This window comes from Ahaetulla prasina, chromosome 1, assembly GCF_028640845.1.
Source record: "Ahaetulla prasina isolate Xishuangbanna chromosome 1, ASM2864084v1, whole genome shotgun sequence".
Lineage (NCBI taxonomy): Eukaryota > Metazoa > Chordata > Lepidosauria > Squamata > Colubridae > Ahaetulla > Ahaetulla prasina.
Genome location: NC_080539.1, coordinates 279,414,467 through 279,435,397, shown reverse-complemented (window position 1 = coordinate 279,435,397; position 20,931 = coordinate 279,414,467). Strand labels below are relative to the sequence as shown.

The following is a 20,931-nucleotide window of genomic DNA, read 5'->3' as shown; positions in this document are numbered from 1 at the left end:
CACAATTTGGGTCCTCATTTTACCCACCTCGGAAGGATGGAAGGCTGAGTCAATCTTGACCCTGGTGAGATTTGAACTGCCAAATTGCAGGCAACCGGCAGGCAGCTGAAGCAGTCTGCAGTACTGCATTCTAACCACTGTGCCACCATGGCTCATAACTCATGAAGTAGCCTGCCGTACTGCACTCAACACTGCACCACCCTGGAAGACTTTCCAGATTGCCTTAGTCTAACTCTGTGCATGTAAGCACAGTGATTGAATTTCTCTAGCCATGCCAATGGAAGTGTTGTCCATGCTTGTATGTATAGACAACCTAGAAAAGGTCTCCAAACAATAGTGGCTTGAGCATTTTAAAAAGTCTCGCTTACATTGCCCTGCTAAACAGTGCCAGATTGTGAGATGGCTACTTTCTTACTGTGATCCTTTTACAAATCTAGGAGGAGGCACCATTATGTAATTCTATACTATGGAAATGCAGTGGGTTTCCCAGCTGAAGTGAATAGAGTACTTTTGCATATGGTCACTCGCACACTGATAGAAACTACAGAATCAGAATAATAACTATTATTTCCATATGGCAAAGTAGAAGGAAATCTAGATTTTCAAAATCATTACCTGAAAAATATGTAATTAGGAAAATCAAACAAATATAAATCTAGACTGGGTCCAAAGATATCAACACTGACATCCACACAAGAAGCTTTTTTTTTAGAAGAAACACAGCAGATAAAGAAAAATGGCTGACATACGAGGCTGTATTAATACATGATACTTGTAGAAGATGAGAGAACAACTAGGAAAAGGACATTATTTTCAATGGTTTCTTATAATCAGCTAAGAGTTTTAACATGGATGAAAGGACAATTGGAATCAAGAAGAGGAAAACTGAATCTGAAGTAAAACTGTATAAATGATGATCATATAATAGTTAAAGAAATTAACTATTAAAAACTATTTTAAAAAATTAAAATACTATTATTATTATTATTATTAAATATAAGTTTGTTATTAAGATTTGAGGATGAACAGCTAAAAGACCATATGATGAAATGGACTACAAATGTTGATTATAAGAATTGCTTCTATTGTGTTTGTAGCTAATGAACAGAAAAGAATATGGGCAATTAATATAGTATATAGTAATGCAGCAAGATTATAATGAAATACCCACAGTGCAAGATTGGATTATAAAACTGATTGAGCTTGTGATAAAGTTGATCATTTTGATTAGGGAAAAATAATAAAAATATTTTTTAAAAAAAGATTGAAAGCCTTATATGGCCTTTTTGTTGAAAGAAGAAAAGACTGAAATGATGATTTATGGACTTGGGGATTAAATGGGATCAAAGAGCAAAGGGAAAGAAGAAGATGTCTTGATTGTGAAGTCCTCTGTGCTTTCTGAGGTTGATTGTTAGCTTGAAAGATGTTTCATTACCCAACTAGGTAACATCACCAATGCAAATGGGTGTGGAGTTTACTCCGTTTACATATCTTTAGCTTGCCCTGCCAATTTTAGTGGATTTTTCCTTGGTAGTTCCCAGTTTAGGCTAATGTTTTCTCCTTGATTGTTTGACTGATGCTAATCGTGAGATTGGCTGCTGCGGAAGAACGTGTTCTGGTCTTTCCTTCTTAACTTTTGTATTGTTTCTTAAATGGTTTGTAAATATGTTTTATTGCTATGTGCCTATTGATGGCTGATTTCTCTGAATGTCAAGCTTTCAAGAATTCCTTAACATTCTTTCGAGAAATGCCTAACATTTTTGGAGTTAGCTTGTTCTAGAATGCTCACAGTTTCCATGATTGCAAGATTAATATCAGCCTGTGAGATAGTCCAGTCAAGAAAATCAAGAGTCTATTGCTATCTTTGTTGTATGGTTACATTATCAAAATCTTGCAGGACTTGAAAGAAAGTATTTCGCTCATTCGTTCCTTTTACTTTCCATAAAACTAGGGAATTCCCTTCTAAGAGTTGCTTTCCCATGTCATCCCAACTTCTGTAAGATGAAACAACTTTTACATGCTGATAATTCTGTCTGCATCTCTGTTGTTTCCTAAGGTCATTTCCTCTACCATTATACCATTGATTTCAAAATATGGGCATTAATATTTAATTCCCTAAATTATACTGTGGTTAAAGTATATAAAAGATTGTCTTCTCCTAGATATACCAATGCAGATTGATAATTTTCACAGGCCCTTTTCTGAGTGCTCCTACTAAATGAGATGTAATGGATATCTGCTAAGGAGAGCCATATGTTCAACAGTGATGCGAGCTGTAGAGTATATGCTTTAAAGCTTTTACGCTGCTGCCATTATTGTTGCTTTGCCATTTTAAATTTGTTTTTAATATTCTCTTGTATTTTAATATTGTACAGTTTAATTATCTTTCTATACTCTACTCCAGGGACTTTGATAAGGGTATGGTACAAAATATGGTAAACAAGTAGATGTACTATATATACCAGGCATGGTAGGATTGCATAACACAATAGCCATTATAATTTTGTGGTATGTTTGCATAGAGGTCTGTCATCAATTTGTGTATCTCATATTTTTAAGTGTTGTAGCTGATTATGCTAATAGCATTCTGTACACACCTTGTGTGAAGAGGTTATTGTATAATATAGAGTGGATGCACTTAACTGCCTTTTAGACTTCTCCAAAGAGAAGAATGCTGAAAAACCTGCTATCTTTCTTTACATTAATTCTTCTTCATTATTTTCTCCATGTTACATTGATGTAAGTATGTGCACACTTTTATATTCTTTTCAATCTGCAGATATTATACAGATTTTGCAATGCAAAATCTTATTGCACCACCAATATTCATTGTCATATGGAAAGGGCAGTTGAGAAAGATGAGAATGAAAGCGACACAGCCACCTGGATTTATAAAAAAACTATAGGCCGCAGTTTTAATGGTTACAGCGGGGCCCGCAGAGCATAGATCTGTTTTATACGCCTCACCCTCTCCCCACACTGGGAAGAGAGTGCACCGATCAGTTGCTGTAGAATTACTCTTATGCTATAGGAAAGGACTCTTCATGTTATGACAACATAAAGGTAAATCACTGGTTAGGAATTTCTGTCTTTAACAAGGAAAACATAAGAAAGATACTGTATTATTAGATATAAAAGGATCCACTGATAGAACTTTGGATGATTTGCAATTGATTGCTTATTTAAATGCAGCAATTAAAACTACAAATTCTTGGTTTAACTTTCTCCTTTACTGTTTCTCATCTGATACATATTGCGATTAATTATGTGGATAAAGGCTGTACAAACATTTCACACTGAAATGTTCAAAGTACAGAATTTCATATGTTCTGTTCTGAATGTAAAACAGGCTGTTTTGGGCACTATGAATTCTTTGCAGATTTACAAGCAGTATTTAAAACTATAAGACTTGCCTCCGAGACTCAAAAAATAAGGAAGACAATCATATCACCACACCAGAAGAACCACAAAGTAGAAGCAACTCAAAGCAGCTCCCAAAAACTGAAAGAAGGACCGCAGTTTTAAACCAAGCTCCCAGCAGAAAAGGATGAACCAAAGTTATCACAGACAGAACACAATATACAGGTTATCATGGGCAGAACACAATACATACAAAAAGCCAAAGAATTACCGGAAGACAAAGAAACCTACATCCGAATAAATACTAACCCAATACAGAAACAATCAAGATAACCCTCAATAATCTAACCATGAAAGGTCAAATAACTAAAGAAGAATGGGGGTAGATGAAAATCAGTGAACCTGCCTTGCCAAAATACACAAGACCAACATTACTCCAATTGCATCATTGATCCAACTGTATCATCCATAAAGCCATGGACTTTAACATACAACATAGTTACAAAGAAGTTTGGATATCTCACAGAATGGAGTTAATAAAATATTCACTAACCCTCAGAGTTAATGCTTCCAGAAAAATCAAAGATTTAAAAATCGAAAATGAAAGTATGGTCCATTCGATTTCACAGCATTCAGATTCAGAACTAATTAAAAATCCATGGCAACACACCTGACCTAGCCAAATACACTAAGATCACAATATCCAGAATCATGGACCTCATTAATCTTTCAGCTTGGTGACAAATATATTGACATTCATGAGTTCCACTCTCAGGACTCATGACAGAGAGTGTATTGCGGTATCTGGAAACTACAGCACTCCCACTCACATAACTCAAAACACTGAACCAGGCCTAGGATGTACAGTAGATAACACCTTCATCATCATAATAAAGAAACAACTAAAGAAGTCACATGAATACCATGTTTTCCCGAAAATAAGACCCTGTCTTATATTTTTTTTGAATCATGAAATAAGCGTTTGGCCTTATTGCCATTCATTCAAAAGCCTGATTGGGCTTATTATCAGGGGATATTTTATTTTGGGGGAAAAAACCCATCACACTACCTTTCCTAGCTATCCTTATCAGCAGAAGAAATGATAGCAACATAAAACACAAGTCTATTGAAAAACAGTACAAATTAATAGCCCATTCTCTAACAAGTACTATATTGTGTAAGAACATTATTCAGATGAGTACACGAAATTGTTAAGCTGCAGCAACCAACATCAGAAAAAGGAAACAGACTGCCTGTACAACAACTTTCAACAAAAACACAACTTTATCAGAAAGTGTTTGACCTTACTACAGCACATCCAACAAAAGCTATGAAAAGGATAACTATGATACATCAAAAAAAACCTCAGTAACAATCAACAGACTACTACAATTATATGGCATTACCACAGTATGCAAACTAACTAAAGCCCTCCAAAACATTTTAAGTAAGCCAAAAGACTCAGGAGCCCAAGAAAAACAAACAAACCAGGGGTCTGTATAGTGTAGACTGGAAGAGTTACTATATAAGAAAGGTAGCAGAAGATTAACAGAATGCATCCATGAATACTTACTAGCAATAAGAACACATAATGCAAACTCCTTAATCTTACAATATATGGACAAACTCAACCAAAAACATCTTAGACTAACCTAAACCCAAAACCACTAGGGAATTCCTAGAAGCTTGGCATTGAGAGAGATTAGCCTTCAATAGACAGAGAAAGCATATTTATGTACCATTCAACAGAGACAATAAAAAGGTTGAGAAGGAAACAAAAGGACCGGAACATATATTCAACCACCATCTATATAAGCAGGCAAACAAAAGATACCAGGCAAACAATCGAACAGAAAATCATATCCCAATTAAAGGAACTACCAAGAAGAAAACCACACTACAGTATATAAATAGAGAACAAATCCCACACTTACTCACACTGATTATAATACCTAGTTGGATTAAAAAAACATCTTGAAGGAAACAACCAAGCTCAGAGCACCAAGGGCTCCCCAGTTCCACCCTGAGCTACAGATATTCTCTTCTAAGATATCAATTACTTGATAGAAGGAAAAGCAGAAGTCATAATTCTTTTTGTTATATTATTTTTTTCTCTATTATTTTTCTTATTCTTTTAATTTTGTACACTTTTATTCTACTGAAAGTATTTATTTAAAAAGGCAATAACTATCATTTGCAGCAATAGTTTCTTAGTTTTGAAACTGTAGAAGTAAAACTGTAATACAGGAGAATATTAAAAGGCCTTTAAGGAAAGTAATAATTGACTACTAGTAAAAAGAAAACCATTAAGGTCTATAGGTAATGAAAAAAAATCAATAAATCTGGCTTCAATTATAGCAAAGGTTTGAGGTCTAATATTCTGCATTTATAAAGATTAAAGGGATAAGAAAGAACTAAGAGAAGGAAGAGCTAAATCAAATATGGTGGCTGCACATTTCTCCTTAATATTATTTAATCAACTTCAGAGGTGTTTTTATCTGGGTCAAATTTGGTTAATTCTACATTACAACACAGTGAAACTTCCAGTTGGTTTCTATGGTTATGTCTTACCAAAATAATCTAACCCATGTGTACATTTTTACAAATTTTGGCATAATGCTTATAAACACGAATTACGATCCAGTTTGTTTAAGAACTGCATAACTCAGGGGGTGTCAAACTCACGTCATGATGGCGGCGTCACATGACGTATCGGGACTTTTTCCCCCTTTGCTAAACCGGGCATGGCCAGCACATGATGCATCTGGGCCACGGGCTGGGAGTTTGACAGCCCTGGCATAACTAGTCTAACTAGTCTTGTTTGTTAAATTTATATGCTGGGTTTTCTTCTGGAGCTTAAGGTCCTGTATTAAGGACCTTTCTTCTGGAGCTTAAGGTTCCCTCCTCTCATTTTTCCATACAACTACTCTGTAAGATAGGCTGGTTTGAAAAAGAGGGACTAGCTGAAATTTCCTTTTTTTAAAACTCTTATATCCATATATAATTATAATTATATCCACAATGGGGTAGAAGTACCCTGATGACTTGCAAGCAATGATGTTGTTATCCATTCAATCATGTCTGACTCTTGGCGATTCTATGGGCCAGGTCTCTCCAGATCTTCAGATCTTGCACTGCTTCTTTGAGTTTTTCTATGCTCTGGCTGGTGTCAGCTTTGATGGTGTCCAGCCATTGTGTTCTTAGTGGTTTCTTTTTACCACTAACTCTTCCAAATATAATTGCTTTCTCCAGTGAATTCCCCTGTATGACATGGTCAAAGTAAGTGAGGCACAGTTTCATGATTTTGGCTTCTAGTGACATGTCTGGTGTTATGTGATACAGTACTTGCTTGTTAGTCACCTAGGTTGTCCAAGGGATACACAGGAGCCTTCTCCAGCACCACAGCTCAAACAAGTTGATTTTCTTCCTACCTTGCTTTTTTAAGATCCAACTTTCACAGTCATAGGTAGCTATGGGACACAAAGAGCAGACTAACCTACATTTGGTTGCCAGGAAAACATCCTTGCTTTTTTTTTTTCTTGCTTCATGTTCATCATTGCTGTGTGACCCAGTGCAATCCAATGATTTATTTCTGGGCTGTATTCACTGGTTTGAGCTATCTGCAATCCTAGGAAATTTTTCCATTCATTCAATCTCTTCACTGTCAATTTATCTTTTGATGTTTCCATTCCTTGCAGTAGTCATGAGCTTGGTCTTTTTTAAAAAGAAACCAACATTCTAACTTTTTTCTTGATCAGATATTCCAGGTCTTTTTTGGTTTTTGAAAGGAGAGTTGTATCATCATTTTATCCTGATTTTTGATTCTCCAGATAGAGCTTCCTCATGATCATTTCAGCATGCTGGTTGAATGAGGGGGAGAAAATACAATCTTGTCACACTCCTTTCTCTATCTTAAACCAATCAGTGTCACCGTACAATGTGCGCATTGGGGCTTCCTGACTTGTGTGCAGTGATTGCACCAACTTGACTAGATGTACTCGTACCCCAAGGTCTTATAGATTTATCCATAGCTTCTCGTGATCAACAGAATTGAAAGCTTTCTTGTAATCAGTGAAGCATATGTAAATGACTTGATTTGTATGATTTTTTTCTCCCAGGATCTAGTGCAGATCTACAATACGGTCGTGGGTGCCACGATCCTTTCAGAAGCTGGTTTGGATAACTGGTAATTCCCTTTAAGCAGAATCTTGCTGATGTGAGGGATAAGAGCAATTGTGCAATAATTGGAGCAATCTTTAGAGCAGGGGTGTCCAAACTACGGCCCGCGGGCCAACTGCGGCCCGCGGGTCAGTTTTTATTGGCCCGCAGCAAATTCTCGGTGGACAGTGGGGTGCGGCCCCCGTCCTGGCCCCCAAGGAAGCCGCCGCTCGCCCGGTTGCAGATGCGGGGAGGCTCCGCTGAGGCTACCCCCGCCCACCCGGGGCTGCGGGCCGGCCATTCCGCCACTGGGCTGTAGGGGGCGCCCGGGTCGCCCACGGCTCCAGCCCGGCCCACCAGACAGAGGAGGAGGCGGGCGGGCGGCAGAGTTCCAGCGCTGCTCCGGGCGCCCTCGGCTCGCGCCGCCGCGCAGGTAGGCTCTCCGGGCGGGTCGGCAGAGCAGGGCTGGACGGGCGGGGGAGCGGAGCGGAGGAGGATGGGAGGGTTGAGCTGCTGAGTGGGCCCCGCTGCCGGGGCTGCCGAGGGTCCCGGCGGGAATGGGACGCTTCTGCTCCCGGAGAACCTCTGGGTGGGGGCGGCGGCGGGTTGTCCTCTCCAGCCACCGCCTCCCCTCCCGGCAATGCAGCTCAGTTGGTGGGAATGCCTGGTAAGGGGGGGCGCAGCTGAGTTGGGGGCTTGTCCGGGAAGCTGAGTGACCAAGGAGGCTCTGGGAGAGAGCCGAAGAGACCCACCCCACCCCGCCCCCCGCGGGGTTGCCACAGCTGGGGAAGATGGCAACGCCGCCACTCGCCCGGTTGCAGATGCGGGGAGGCTCCGCTGAGGCGACCCCCGCCCACCCGGGGCTGCGGGCCGGCCATTCTGCCACTGGGCTGTAGGGGGCGCCCCGGCGGGAACGGGACGCTTCTGCTCCCCGGAGAACCTCTGGGTGGGGGGCGGCGAAGGCGGGTTGTCCCTCTCCAGCCACCGCCTCCCCCCCCTCCCCCGGCGATGCAGCTCAGTTGGTGGGAATGCCTGGTAAGGGGGGGCGCAGCTGAGTTGGGGGCTTGTCCGGGAAGCTGAGTGACCAAGGAGGCTCTGGGAGAGAGCCGAAGAGCCCCCCCCCCCCCCGCCCCCCGGGGTGTTGCCCCAGCGGGGGAAGACGGCACCGCCCCCCCTCGCCCGGTTGCAGATGCGGGGAGGCTCCGCTGAGGCGACCCCCGCCCACCCGGGGCTGCGGGCCGGCCATTCTGCCACTGGGCTGTAGGGGGCGCCCCGGCGGGAACGGGACGCTTCTGCTCCCCGGAGAACCTCTGGGTGGGGGGCGGCGAAGGCGGGTTGTCCCTCTCCAGCCACCGCCTCCCCCCCTCCCCCGGCGATGCAGCTCAGTTGGTGGGAATGCCTGGTAAGGGGGGGCGCAGCTGAGTTGGGGGCTTGTCCGGGAAGCTGAGTGACCAAGGAGGCTCTGGGAGAGAGCCGAAGAGACCCACCCCACCCCGCCCCCCGCGGGGTTGCCACAGCTGGGGAAGATGGCAACGCCGCCACTCCCCCGGTTGCAGATGCGGGGAGGCTCCGCTGGGGCGACCCCCGCCCACCCGGGCTGCGGGCGGCCATTCTGCCACTGGGCTGTAGGCGCCCGGCGGAACGGGACGCTTGCTCCCGGAGAACCTCTGGGTGGGGGGCGGCGAAGGCGGGTTGTCCCTCTCCAGCCACCGCCTCCCCCCCCTCCCCCGGCGATGCAGCTCAGTTGGTGGGAATCCCTCGACGCCTGGTGAGGGGGGGCGCAGCTGAGTTGGGGCCTTGTCCGGGAAGCTGAGTGACCAAGGAGGCTCTGGGAGAGAGCCGAAGAGACCCACCCCACCCCACCCCACCCCCCGCAGTGTTGCCACAGCTGGGGAAGATGGCAACATCCTGGGATGCCGGGATGCCCAAGGGGGATGAAGCCCTTCCTCGCAAAGAGTCTTTTGGGCCCAAGGCAGCTTGGCCGGCTGGTGGCCCCTGTGCCCCATGGGGCATTGCCAGGGTCATTCCTCCAAGGGGCCAAAGCCTCCTGGCTGACCCACAAGGCCCTCGGAGGGGGAGAACAGCCGGCCTTCCTAGCACAGCGCTGCCTCTTCCCAAAAGGGAAGTTTTTTTGTTTGTTTGCCTTTGAAGGTGTCTCTCACCCGCTTGGCTTGTTTCTGTTTCATTTTGTCTGCCTCTGAGAAGGACTGGCTGGCTGCAAAACTCTTGTGGCTTGAGGCTATTGTGTGCACTCTGTACTCGGAGCAGCTTCAAAGCCCTTTGGGGGCTCTGCTCCCAAACCTGTGCCCAAACCGAGGGACCCTTGGGGGCTTCTTTGCATGCTGCAGGATCTCCCAGCGTGACAGTTTTGCACCCTGCAGACTGATAGAAAGCAGCTGGGACTCCCCTGGCGGAAAAGAAGAAGACCGGCATCGAGAAACAGGTGAGGGCGGCGAGGGGCCGAACAGCGTTGGTGGGGGGAAGTGTGCAGAATGTCTCCAGACAAAAACTATATCGCACTTTTGACCAGTCCTCACACTTATGACCGGTCATCATTTATGCCTGTTGCAGCATTTTGTGCATAGGGACTACTCAGAGGGCTGAAAAGTTATTTTGACCTGTCCTCACACTTTTGACTGGTCCTCACACCTACAACTATCTTTACATTTTGCACCCTATCTTGTAACCGTGGTGAAGAGAAGCAGTTGTGAAATGAGTGATATGGTTGTTAAAAATGCTGCAATGGGCATAAATGTGAGGATGGTCATAAGTGTGAGGACTGGTCAAAAATTACTTTTTTTAGCCCTCTGAGTAGTTTCTATGCCCATAGCCACATCCACTCAGTCACATGAGGAGTTAGCCACGCCCACCAGTCACATGACCACCAAGCCACACCCCAAAATAAGCCACGCCCACAGAACTGGTACAAAAAATTTAGCCCCCCCCCTCCCCCCCCCCCGTGGCCCGGGCCTTTGCTTATTTTTCTGTATTTGGCCCTCACTCAAAAAACTTTGGACACCCCTGCTTTAGAGTCACTCTTTTTGACAGTGGCAGGCAGAGAAAAGCAAACAACCCAAATTGGGAGGATGGGCTGTGACTTTCTGTCAGTGGGTTTGGTGATAGCTTTGAAGAGGAAGAAAAGCAGCACAGTTAATGGAATAATATTTATAATATATTAATATAATATTAATAATAATATAATTATATTTATATTATAAATATAATAATACCTCCTCCACAGAGAATGGGGGAGAAGGGAATGAATGTCAGCTGATGATAGACCTGCCATTAATACATTGCAGCTTTTGCCTAGAAGTTACTTTTCTCTCATTTTGATGTCCTAAATGGTCATAGAAGTAAAGCTGACAGTGTAGCTTCTTCCAACCCGACAGAATAGTTCTTCTCCAATTGCCCTGGAAATTTTTCTATAACTGACCTTAGCCTTTTGATGCTGGCTTTTAAATGAGGATGCCAGAGCAAAGCAATTTCCATATGTATAAACAGTGCCAAAGGAAGGGCTCAGCAGTGCAATCTATGGCATGCCTGGACTACATGGATTTTAATGTGCTCCCTATTATTACTATCATCTCTTCACAGATCTTATTTGGGGTAAGAATTCAGAACCTCATTAAAAAGTGAGGTTTTTTGGTAAGGTTATTTTCTATATCACTACAAGAGCTGTGGTGGCATAGTGATTAGAATGCAGTATTGCAGGGTAACTCCACCCACTTCCAGGAGTTTGATCCTGACTGGCTCAAGGTTGACTCAGCCTTCCATCCTTCCACGATTGGTAAAATGAGAATCCAGATTGTTGGGAGCAATACGCTGACTCTGTAAACCGTTTTAGAGAGGGAAGTAAAGCACTAGGAAGCAGTATATAAGTCTAAATGCTATTGCTATTTAAAATGGAGATTCAATTTCCTTCCAGAACATCACTGCAAATCAGCAAAAGGAATTTATGCCTGAATCAGGTTTTACTTAGAGAATCCAGTTGACGATACCACTGCATACAATAGAATTGAAAAATCATCTGTTCTCTCCCATTTGCCCTTGCATCAATCAATCTATCTGAATGCCCTTAATGTCTGGGCTAAAGCATACAGCTGAGAGTGATCTTAGTTTAATTGTGATACTCACCAAGAGGAGGCCCATGGGTCATTAGTATATCTATGCCTTCAGGAATAAGGTTCCACTTGTCCAACAAAGATTGACCTCTGGGTAGATTAAAACCCCATCCATTAAACCATGGTGTCCTATGAAGGAAAGAAAATAAATTTATGCCACTATGGAAGAAGGGCTTATTTCTGTTTTACAATTATACAACAAGGCACATTTTCTCTAGCTAGCCCTCATTCAGAACGAAAAATAAAAAGTAGAAGAAAACCTCTAACGAAGTAGTTCTAAATCATAATCATGTAAATCCAACATGACTGCCAATCTCTAAATAAAGAAAAGATGGATGTTAAACATTCTTTTTATCACATAGTGTTTCTTTAAAAACCTATAGCAAAATACAGTAAGTCTAACAATACAAATTATAATTAAAAATTTTCTATAAGGCACTGATACTTAAGTTATTCTTAGAGTAATTGAAAGTCTATCTTAAAATTATATTTGGCATTTGAGTTTTGATTTGGTATTATAATGGTAGGCAATGGATCTTTGACAAATAAATGCAGAATCTCCATTGCCCTGGGTTAATCTCTTGCTATAAATGTTTCTGGGTGACAAAAACAGGAAGTCTCTTTAATTGCAATGGATCAAACAATTTAAACTCTTGATATCATCAACCTGCTTTACATCTAACCTTCCAATATAACAAATTGATCTGCCATGGCACTATTATATTTAATATTTCTGTCAGTCGCGTTACATAGAGGAATGGGCTGGAAAAAACCCAGGTAAGTCACAGTGTCCTTTTACCACCCGACTTTAGTCCATGCTAATTGCAAAAGAAAGATGGTCATCTCTATGATTATGGGAGACAATTCAGTCTGGATGGTAAAAAAGAGAGAGATGATCTCTTCCATGAATGCACTTAATAGAAAGAATTCCTTGAAATAGCTTGCCAAGCAGTCAAACTGGAAATACAGCACGAAATTCAGATAACTGAAGTCGTTTGCAGATTAATATATTTTGTAAGCATATTTGCAAGAGTGTATTAGAAGCTCCATTTTCCACTTCCTTGCATTTTTTTATTTTACACTGACACAGGACCTGTAATTTACATATAGATTTGATGCTATAGTTGAAAATTTCTTCAACTGCATTGGCACAAATTAAGTAGTTGGACTGCTCAATTCACTTTAATAATTTTAAAAGTTCAAACTGCAGATTGGTAGCTCATCTTTCAATTTTTGTCAAATCCCTTTGTATCAACATAAATACAAAACAAGAACAGTAGTATTTGTTGTTTCTAATCAAGACATTTTATTTTTATGGCAAACGTTGTTAGGGTTTTAATAAAAACCTGTAGTACTAAAGCTAATTTATTCAGTTTCAGCATTGTGTATAGGCATCCTGAATCATGTTTTGGAAAAAGACAACTGTGAATCTTATAACTGCCAAAAACCTTACATGGACATATCTATGAAATCATCAGGAGTTGAGCTCAACTGGAAGAAGACTTTGCTTTTTCTAGCAGCTATTAAATATGTGCTTTATTGCCCAGCTCATGAATAATTTCTTATCTCTAGCTCTGATCTGATAACGACACTGCAAAACCTCTTAATATGGTAAGATGTGTTAAATATTATGGACAAAACATTTTGAGCACGATTTGATGTCAAACCACAGCTGAAGACAATGTTAAATGAAGAAAATAATTATCTGTAGAGAGGGCTAGGAAGATCACCACCAGATGGATTTGTAATTGGCAGACAAACCATAGTCAACGAGCACTCCTTAATCTACATCTACATTCAGAGAAGTAAGCAGTGGAGTAATGTTCCATCTTGGGCACAGTACTCCTCAATATCTTCATAAATGACTTAGATGAGGGAGTAGAAGGGGAGCTAATCAAATTTGCAGATGACACTAAACTAGTAGGAATAGCCAACACCCCAGAAGACAAAGTCTGGATCCAAAGATTTTGACAGACTGGAAAAATGGGCCCTATCTAAAAAAATGAAATTTAAAGTGGAGAAAAGCACCGTTTTACACTTAGGCAGAAAAAACCATAGGTGCAAGTCAGCGGTGGGTTTCTACTGGTTTGCGCGAACTGCCTGGATCACCGAACTGGTAGCGACCTTGGCTGGCCACGCCCCGAACTGGTCCCCCAGTCGCTGTTTCCTCACCCTGACTGCCTGATGCTCGCTTGCTCCACCCACCCCATTCCACCCAGTCACTCCTCACTTCTACTGTGTGGGTCCTCGCTTGCAGCTTGCCTGCCTGAAGCACTGCGCCCCAACTGAGCACCCCTGATCTGCCTGCCAGGTAAGCCTGTGAGTTGTGACTACATAGCTGCCCCTGCCCCAACCATCCCAGCCTGCCTCCCCTACTCCCTTCCCCGCGGTCTGTAGCCCTGACATGCTTGCTTGCCTTCCATGCGGCCTTTCTGTTGTCCCCTTGACCAACTTGCAAAGGCAGGCATGTGGGCCTGGCCATGAGGACTGCCAGGAAGGTTGCATGAAGGCAGGCAAGCATGGCAGGGCCACCTGGCTGTGGGGAAAGGAGCTAGCAGCCTATTCCCTTCCTTGCGGCCTGCCATGCTTGCCTGCCTTCCATGCGGCCTTCCTGGCAGTCCCCATGGCCAGTTTGGCACCCACCCACTTCCCTTTTACCTTTTTTAATGCGCCCCACTTCCCTCCCCAAACCTCGGAAGGCAACCGCTCCCATCCTTGTGGACTGTGGAGGAAGAGGCCTTCATGCTGCAAAACCCTTAAGGCGGTGGCAGGATGGGGAAAAAAAGGCTTGGCCTCTGAATCCTCTCGAAGGAGATGTCCTTATATGTGCATGTGTGTGTGTGTGTGTGGCAGCGCTGTGAGGCGAGCAAGTTGAAGGGAGCCCGGGTAACCATGCTGGCTGTGAAGCAATTGGCCCCTTTGCTTCCACTGCCGCTGCTGCCTCTGCCTCTTCCTTCTATCTGCTAACAGAAGACAAAGAGGAAAAGGCAGTTGCTTTGCTGGGACTTTCTCCGCCACAGTTGTTATCTCCCACCTGCCACAAGCATCACCTTCCCAACAGAAGATGAAAGGTGGAGGCTGCGGCTGATATGGGATGGATACACAGAGAAATGCCCGGTGAAGCAACTGCCTTTTTCTTCCCGACTTCTGTTAGCAGAGAGAAGGAAGAGGCAGAGGTGGCAGCGATCTTCCTTCAGAGGCTTCCTTTCGCCCCTCTGGTGGGGAATGGGGTTGCCTTCCCCATTGCTTGGCTCTTGGGTGAAATTCAGGGAGGGGGGGCACAGCAGCAGTTGGAGGGGCTGTTGGCTGGATCAAGTGACCAAAATGGCTGAGGAGAGCTGCAGAGATCGAAGGTCCGGGGGGGCTTTGCTGCTCAGGCCCAGAAGAGATATGGGGGAGAAGTGGGCCGCCTTTAATTGGCTTCGTGTGACCCTGGTGCAGTGGGAATGAGCTGCCGCTTAGCACAGTCCTGGGGAGGGGAAGGAGAAAGCATTCCTGAACAGATGTGGTGTTTCAGTGAGGCTTTGCTGGACCTCTGTGAGATAAGGGCAGGAGCAGCAAGAGCAGCCAAGGCGACAGGCACTGTTTGTTGTTCCTCGCCATGCTGTAAAAAGCAACCCTTGCCCCAAAGAAGTAGCAGTCCAACGAAAATAAGAGGTGTACCCAGCATCCAGCACCGAGGATGGCTATTTCATCATCTGTCAGAGGCTGGAGGCTCTTTTTTTTAGTTCGCTCCATGTTCCTCCTTCTTGCAACAACAACAAAAAAAGTCCAATCTGATCTGGAGCCGAATGTCATTGGAAGCAATGCTGTCAGCCTGGAGTATTTCATTTCAGTCTTTGATTGGGCGATGAATTGAACCTCTTCCCCTAAAACAGATGCAATGTGGATTGGTTTTGGGTTTTTTTTTTTAGTAACAGGGAGAACTCTGGGAGTTGAAGTTCACAAGTCTTAAAGTTGCCAAGGTTGGAGATTCCTGCCCTAGGCCACTTGAGGAGCAAAGTGGTGGGTTTTGCTAGCATTTCATATTCAGCAGTGCTACCTGCAAGATGCTCTTACTGAAGGTTTTAAATTTTGGGAGGCTCAAGAGAGAGGAATCGGGCCAAATAAGTGCACACTACTATTCTGTAGGGTCTAAAAAATGTGGTAATAGTGTTTCATAATATGCCAACAATAAAAGATAAAATAAGGTAATTAGATGAAGGTAGCAAAAAAATTATGATCATTTCAGGATAAAATAAATGTATAAAGAGCAGATTATCTATGGAGATTCTCGGTCATCCAAGTCATGATTGTCCCAAAAGTGCTTTTTCGAGAGGCAACTGGACTTTCTTGTTTTGTTTTGTTTTTTGAAGACCTTTTGTTTCTCATCCAAGAAGCTTCTTCAGAACTGAAGAAGCTTGGATGAGAAGTGAAACATCTTCAAAAATATGAAGAGCAGACTATATTCAGCATTTAAATATAAGTAAAGCTTTTGATTTACAAAGCAAAGTCTTATGATTCAGGCTGTTGGAAGTCTTATGATGCATATTGTGAAAGAGAAAGAAAGAGAAAGAAAAAGGAAGAAGAAAGGAAGGAAGGGATAGACAGAGAGACAAGAGAGAGAGAGAGAAAGAAAGAGAGAGAGAAAGAAAGAGGAAGGAAGAGAGAGAGAAAGAAGAGGAAGAAAGCACCACAAACCAAATCACATGGCCAACCAGCCACACCACTCAGTCACGCCCACCAAGCCACGCCCACCAGGAAAACCACGCTCACAGAACCGGTAGTAAAAAAAATTGAAACCCACCACTGGTACAAGTACAGATTAGGTGAAACCTGGCTCAAAAACAGTAACTGTGAGAGGGACTTTGGAGTCCTAGTGGATGGTCAGTTAAATATGAACCAGCAATGTGCGGCAGCAGCCAAAAAAGCTAATAAAATTTTTGGTTGTATAAACAGACATATAGAATCAAAATCATATGTATTAGTACCACTTTATAAATCCTTAGTAAGATCACACCTGGAATACTCTATCCAGTTTTGGTTGCCACATTACAAAAAAGATGTTGAGACTTTGGAAAAGATGCAGAGAAGAACAACTAAGATAATTAAAGGTCTGGAGACTAAAACATATTAAGAACAGTTGCAGGAATTCAGTATGGCTAGTCTAGAGAAAAGAAGGACTAAGAGTGACATGATGGCAAATTCCAGTATTTGAGGGGCTGCCACAAAGAAGAGGGGGCCAGCTTATTTTCCAAGCATCAGAAGGCAAGACAAGAAACAATGGAAGGAAACTAATCAAATAGAGAAGCAACCTGGAATTGGAGAAACTTTCTAACAATGAGGACAATTAACCAGTGTCACAGCTTGCCTTCAGATGTTGAGGATGCTTCATCACTGGAGGTTTTTAAGAAGACAGTCACTTGTCTGAAATTGTATAGGGTCTTCTGTTTGAGCAAGGAGTTGGGACTAGAAGACTTCCACGTAACCTTCCAGCTGTATTCTGATTAATTGATCATAGACCAGGTGGGCCACTGGTATATGCAATGATGAGATATTGGAAATAGTAGTCGACTGGAGGGAGAAACTGAATGAACCGAGAAGTACACCTCTGTGGACAAACAGCCCATAATGCAAACAGCCCATGAGAAAAAGATGCAGAATGGGTAACATGCATTGGTTTGATATTGTTCTGCAAAATTACTCCAGGATTCAACTAAACAACTCTTTAAATTTTGTTTCTGCCAAACTACAGCCTAATCTGAAATGGTTTGGAAAATCATCCAAATGAATGATAATTTGTTTTAGATTTTTTTTTTTAAAAAAAGCCTATTTTCTGTTTGTGCATCCCTGCTGAGTATACATAATACAGCATCTTCTGCAAAAGTCTCATGAACAATTACAAAATACTGTATATGAAAACAAACCAAAGTACCCAGAGATTAAAATAAGGCCATTTGGGGTTGCTCTTAATGATTATGTATTGTTACTAATTAAAGACATTCGCTTTATACTATTCTCATGTATTGCAAAGAAAAAGAAGCTTGTTAGAAAGTCAGCATGGTATTTTTCTCCCAGAACAAAGGCAGTAAAACTGAGATTCTGGAACAGATTTAGATTTCAGTGAGAACAAAAGAACAGGTCATCTTATTCTTCATGCTGGTACACAATTATTACACCGTATTGTACAAATACATTAACAGCTGTTTGCTCCCAAACAATTTTAAATTCATAAAGAATTATTGTTAATTGCTCATGAAGTTTCATTGGAATTACTTGCATCATAGTTTTTTACATTTGAAAATGGATTTTTGATTTAATATTGCTAAGTATGTGTTATGATCTATGCAAAAACGAGAGAAAATGTTTTGTGTTAAAAGAGCAGGGAGACACTCTCTCAGTCTCTGCAAAAATGTCAATAAGAAACTAAATAAAAGAAATTTGGAAAACTGGAATTTCTTGTTTGTGAGGAAAATTCATATAATTTACAATAAGAAGGTGACTGAGGAAACTAGTCCGCACAAGATTCATGTGGCCCAATTTATAAGAAGATACTATACACATGTACATATAATACACATGTCACTGTGTATTGTAGGAATTTAGCACCCACCCCCCTCCTAGAAGAATGAAATATTCTAGGAAATATTTTAAAAAGCAGAATATTATACCTTCCTGGATGAGAAATGGAGAAACATATTTTAAAGACAAAGGAGCTCCCTGCAACTTCCTGACTCCCCCCCCCACCTTTGTCAATGGGCCATTAAAAGCCTCAGCTAAGCTCACTCATTCTCCCCACCTTTGTCAATGGGCAATTAAGGCTTCAACCAAGCTCACTCAATCCCCCCATGATTTGCAACACAATACAACTGAAACTCACCACATGGCAAGGCTCAAGCAAGCTTGAGAGACAGCCAGCAAGGCTAGCTAAGACCCCCACCCCCTGGGAGTCTGACAACCAATCAGGATACTCTTCCTGTGCCCCAGAAAGGTCAAAGCTCAGAAAAATCATAAAACCAGGGAGCACACAGGATCTCAGCCCTTTTCTGTTCAGGAACTCAAGCCATGTGATCCTGACCACCATTAAACCATCTTTCCAAGCAGCCTCCATGTTTCCAGTGTCTTTGTCCCCACTTGGAACTGAACCCAGATGGATATTTCTTCCAACAATTGGCGACCCAGATGGGACTCCAAGCTAACCTAACCAATGGACCTGGCCCAGGTAAGCCTCCTTGCTAGCAGCAGACCCATTGAGTCTGTGGGTAAGTTTTCCTGGACCTTGGCCATTTGGAACTAGGTTTTAAAGGGGTTTTGAGTGTTGAGCTCAAAGACTGCTTGGAAAGAAGGTGAGTACCTCTAAATTTTAATTTTAAGAATGGAAAAGCATGGGAAATATGTGTATGCCTGCATGTGTGTGAATGAGAGAGACCTTCTCCCAATCACAGCTGGATCTTGCATCCTCTGTGCATTTCCTAACCGCAGAAAGACCAAAAGTCTGGAGAGCATGGGGTTTTGCCAGAGCACAGGACCTTCTGTTAGGGAAGGAAGAAGTGTGTGTGGGATTCCACCTGAGGAAACAGTCTGATTCCACCTCTTTGAGCAACCTCTAGCCGCACCCCTGCCTACTGCTAGCTCCACCGAGCCGTGACCGGTAGGATAGAGAAAGCAAGGGGGGGAAGCCAAACGTGGAACTTTGTGTTTATTAGGAACGGAAGTCGAGCGAGAGGAAAGTAAGTGTGAATGAAGCAATTAAGAGAGTAAAAAGGAGAAAAGAAAAGGAGAAAAAGGAAGCAGGAGATCTGCTTGGGGCCCTGGATGCCCGGAGGCTGCCAGTACTGCCTGGTATGCTAAAAGGAAGCAGGAAGCAGTGTTGAAGAGGTGCTCGTACCTACTGGCAGGGCAGTAGGTCCTCTGGGATCACCTTTTTGATCCAAACTGAAGCTCCCTTAACAGGAAGGTGCCCATACTTGACAGAAGGGAGTCAAGTCCTTCCCAGAACTTTTTCTGAAAATTGTAGGAGGATCCACCCGGCTAGGCCAAAGTGAAAATAAAACCTCACATCGGAGAGGAAACATGGGAAGCAGTAGCTCGAGGGTGGAGGAAATCCCTGGAAAACCTGCTGGGGCCTGGGTGCCCGGAGGCTGCCAGTTTTACCTGGTATGCGGAAAAGAAATTGAGGAAATTGTGTAATAAAGATGAGAATAGGAAACAAATTTGGCTAAATAAAGGTACTTAAAAGAAAAGGAAATATATAAATAGGAATGTTTGGGTTTTGTTTTGTTTGTTTGTTTGTTTGTCTCTTTCTCTGTCTTCTATGGAACCACGTGGTCTGTCTGTTAAGATTTGTGCCTTCCTAATTTAACTGAGATTTATGGCGGAATGATCAGTGTGTGTGTAAATCTCAGAGTTTTGTTTTCCTCTCTGTCCTCCTTGTTTTTATGTATGTATGTCTGTCTTTGTGGGCCCTTAAAGTAATTGTAACTGTAAAATGTATCTGATCTCTAGAGACAAGAATTTTAAATTGTTAGGAAAACAAAAACAAAAGGTTGAAGCAATAAAATAGGAAGAGAGAGAGAGAAAAGAAAGAAAGCCTTTGCCCTATTTTTGTGGCCACCGGGAATAGGGTACAGAACTTTTCATTTCTGCTTTTTTCTCCTTCTCTTTATCTTAAAGTAACAACTCAAGTTTATAAGGAAACATTTTAAGTTCACTTACAAGATAAGTTTATGAGGAAACGTTTTAAGTTCACTTACAAGAGAGAAAAAAATTCAGTCTTGCATTTACTGTGTGTTTAAATGATTTTACCTGTTCCTCTTCCTAAAGCATGTGAATCCAGTTTTTTTTTCTTTCATCAGTTGTGTCTCCATTTTGTTGAAACTGCATTACCTTTTAGTAACTGCAATATTGATGTGTTGTATCTTTTCAAACTCTGCCTGCAAGATATCTTCCCCCCCACCTTTTTAATCCTGTTACAATGCCTTTCCTGAGAAGATTACCCACAAAAGTGGGGAGGAGATCCTGTTCTAATATCTTTCAGCCCTGAAAAGATGACTCTGCAACTGTGGAAGCAGAGCACATGGTTCCAGATGCTGCCCCCAGAGGAGACCTTCCATTTGTTGGAGCCAGGAATTGAGTTTGAATCCAGCCCCCACTGAAAGTCATCACAGCAACCAGATTGGAGCAGACCTTTCCAAACCTGACTGACCAACAAGCATGCCACCCAAAAGATATGAAAGAAAGGACCCTGAGATGTATAAGTAAAGACTAAAAGACTCTTTTCAATTCCCAGAAGACAACTGGAAAGACTATG

General features: G+C 42.7%; 1 protein-coding gene across 2 annotated transcripts in view; it reads right to left on the bottom strand.

Moving 5' to 3' along the window:
• MPPED2 (metallophosphoesterase domain containing 2) overlaps window positions 1-20,931 on the bottom strand; it is a 167,375-nt gene that overhangs the window by 6,923 nt on the left and 139,521 nt on the right. For both annotated transcript variants that reach the window (XM_058160863.1, XM_058160871.1), the window contains exon 5: window positions 11,656-11,771. In XM_058160863.1, the coding sequence (XP_058016846.1) occupies window positions 11,656-11,771 (116 nt within the window). The remainder of the gene's footprint in view (window positions 1-11,655; window positions 11,772-20,931) is intronic.